Source organism: Amblyomma americanum, chromosome 1 (assembly GCF_052857255.1).
Source record: "Amblyomma americanum isolate KBUSLIRL-KWMA chromosome 1, ASM5285725v1, whole genome shotgun sequence".
NCBI lineage: Eukaryota > Metazoa > Arthropoda > Arachnida > Ixodida > Ixodidae > Amblyomma > Amblyomma americanum.
This window is the reverse complement of record NC_135497.1, coordinates 196,334,054-196,337,195: the sequence shown is the minus strand read 5'-3', so window position 1 is coordinate 196,337,195 and position 3,142 is coordinate 196,334,054. Positions and strand designations below refer to the sequence as shown.

At 49.7% G+C, this 3,142-nt stretch overlaps 1 protein-coding gene across 5 annotated transcripts in view; it reads right to left on the bottom strand.

The window, feature by feature from the left end:
- Positions 1-297: 297 nt before the first annotated feature.
- Positions 298-3,142, bottom strand: part of LOC144114465 (synaptotagmin-15-like) — a 92,029-nt gene continuing 89,184 nt past the window's right edge. For all 5 annotated transcript variants that reach the window (XM_077648216.1, XM_077648212.1, XM_077648213.1 and 2 more), the window contains 2 exons: positions 2,609-2,726; positions 298-2,167 (listed from right to left, as the gene is read on the bottom strand). In XM_077648216.1, the coding sequence (XP_077504342.1) occupies positions 1,821-2,167; positions 2,609-2,726 (465 nt within the window). In that variant the 3' untranslated portion in view covers positions 298-1,820. The remainder of the gene's footprint in view (positions 2,168-2,608; positions 2,727-3,142) is intronic.

Here is a 3,142-nt window from a genome sequence, read left to right as displayed (position 1 = left end):
TCTTCTGCTAACAATCGAGCGAAAATTCCTAACTGGCAGTGATATTTGCGTTACTGAGGAGAGCTTGGTTCCCCAGCGGTCACCATAACAGGAAGCAGGAGCCTGTCACTTGTTCTCTCTGCTTCAAGAAGTTGATTGCGAAGCGAGTTTTATACTACATGTGAATGAACAAGCAAACAGACACACAGTGCAACCCACATGCATGAAAAACAACCCTTTACTACAGCGCGGAGTCGCTGCAAAGGTAGCAATAAGAAGAATGAGAATTTAGAACAAGCGATGGTGTGCGCATGGTGCTATCGTCAATTTTGGTTTATTGGCGAAAAAACTCAGTCGATGCACCAAAGCTACCCAACGAATCAAGTAAACAAAGTTTTTCAACGTGGGGACGGATAGTGTGTTATCAAACGAGTGAAGTTGAGAATAAAGAAATTATATGTGGGCCTCAGCACATAAAAAAAGTCGTTTCAAAAGACTCGTAAGATGCGGTTAAGGGAGCAAATTGGGATTTTCTGAGGTGGAAAGGTTGTGTCCCTAAGAATGTGGTCAGTGTGGTGAATGCTACAGCGAAGCTGTAAAAAGCGTCAATGCCACATGAATCCATGCCTGCGAAAGTCGTTTGTAAGGCTTAAAGATTTTGCGCCCCTGGGCTCCTTGGATATGCAGGGTTAGTAACAGAGTGTACAGCTGCACAATTTATAAGGTGCTCTGACCTTCACCGCGCCATCAAATTAAAAAAAATAACGGCAGCTTCAACTACTTGCTGTACTAATTGTCTCGCTTCAATTTGTAGAAGTTAAGAGAAGCCACATTTTCAGATAAGAATAAGGATTTCGTTGAACACGTGGGTAAACCATAAATTTGCAGTTCGCTTAGGCCAGTATGGGAAGGAACCCCGGTGAAGAGTGCCATGTGTACACTACAAAGTGATGTTTAGTGTGCACTCCTGCTTTCAGAGCGATTAGGAGACAGTCTACAGGAAACCTAATAAAAAAAGAAAATGTTAACGTCCCTTTGAGGAGTATTGCAGTTCTTCGAGATCAACACAACCAGACGCGCATGGTGCAGTGCACGTCGGAGACATGACTAAAGCGTAGCACGTTGAATGCACTGACAACAAACGCCCCCCGCCTCTCCTCCTCTATTGTTTTGCAACAAACTGACATGATTTAATTTTAATAGATATCGGCCACAAAGGCGCGGAAGGGTGTTCCGCGTAGGGTCAGTCCTCTTCAGTAGAGCGTTGAAAAGTATTTATGCTTGCTCACGCGCTCCCCCATTTGGGTGCAATTCACGCTTTTGCAGTATAAAGTTTTCGCAGCATCAGTGTTCACAATTTTGTGGAGCACCTTCAGAGAGCTAGTCGTTTGTAGGTAATCACGGCTTGACTTGAATTTTCGAAGATGCGAGTCCCTAAAATAGTGTTCTATTGCGCGGCTACGACCAACACACCAACACTTAGGAATAGAAAAAGCCCCTTTTCTCCCCACTGCCCCTTTAAACTCCCAGAAACATGCACCACCCTGTAATGGTTCTGACGTTAGCAATACAAGAAGGAGAAAGCCTGGTATCGCAGGATGAAGAGCAAGTTCTGCTTGGGCATTCAGAACGCGGTTTATGCCAGGTGATATGAAGCCTCCTTCGGAATCCGCTGCAGCCGGCTTCGGATCAGAGCCCGGTCCGCAAGATTTCCCGCCAGTGCCACCAGAGGTGGAGGCCAGTGCCTCTAGCGAGAAATGCATGGACACGCACACACAGCCTGGCTCGTGCGTGGTGGCGAGGGGCGGCCGGACAGCGCTCCGAGGGCCGGCGGGGGCGCCTCAGTCGCTCTTCCATTCGTCGCGACCCGTGGGGCACTCAAGCGCGTGCCAGCGGGTGACGGCGCTGCGCGGGTTGGTGAGCATGTCCTGCCAGTGGCGCAGCTCCTCGCCCCGCGCGTACATGAAGGGCCCCAGCACGGTCTTGCCCAGCCGCCGGTAGTCTGCGCCGTCCGGCGACACCATCACTGTGAAGCTGAGGCTGCACGAGTCGAAGTAGCGGCCGGCCACGCCGAAAGTGAACGCGTCCGAGAAGGACGCTTCGTCGCCGGAGCCCCACTCGTGGCTCTCGGAGCGCTTCTCCTTGACGCACTTGCGGCCGTGGTTCAGCGACAGCCTCACGTACACCCCTGCGCGAGAAGAGCAAACGCACACAGACCACAACTGGCTAGCAGCCGGCCACGTGTTTCCTGCTGGTTGGCATTTCGTGACCACCGTTCACTTATAGCTCACCAGCCAGATATATGCTGTCACACGCCAAAAAAAAAATGACCGCGCATGCGCAGTTCACAGTGAGTGAACTAAGCGAAGTATATAGCCCACAGGGTTCGCTCCTGGATCATGCAGTATGACTCGTCTTGCGCCGCCAGCGTTCAAAATATGTCGACGGTGAAACGAACTCTCGTCTGCACTCCTCCGCAGGTGAGGACTTCCAGGAGTGTTGGAAACGCCTTGGGTAATTTTTCACAAATGCTATGCGCCGCCACGCGTGTCGCCCATGCATAACAAAGAGCTGGTTGCGAAGGAAGAGAGAGACCGCGCGTCATACGATTGTCGAACATTACACTCACATTTGTCGGCGTCGTCCGGCTTTGAAAACTTCCGCACTTTGAGAATCGCCGCCCTGATGCGGTTGGTGAATGGGTTGCAAGTCATGCATATCTGGATCTCGCCAATTTGAGAACTCTTCTGCAAAAATGTGTGGGAGGGAGCAAAACAATGCATGCAGTCAGAGGCACAAGAATTTGAGAGAAATTAAGTTCGTATTTAGCACAGGGTGTGTCACCTCTGATGTACATGGCCTCACATATCGCGCCATCGCGTTGTTACAATCGTTAAGCAAGGTATTCGTGTAGGAAAGAGCTGCCGTTGAAAAGGTGGTTTAACGAATTGACGGTTGTTCGTCACATAGCATCAAAAAGAGGGACGCAGTGAAGATGGGAGCCCAAGAACTTTGCAGAGGCTGTTGTTATTATATTATACTTCCTGCCCCCCCCCCCCCCCCGGTAAAAATACTAAAGAGCGAATTATAGTTAAATATATATAATAAAATTACATGTTCTTTTTTCGCGAATACTTACTCCCACGCCACCGGATATCAAGCT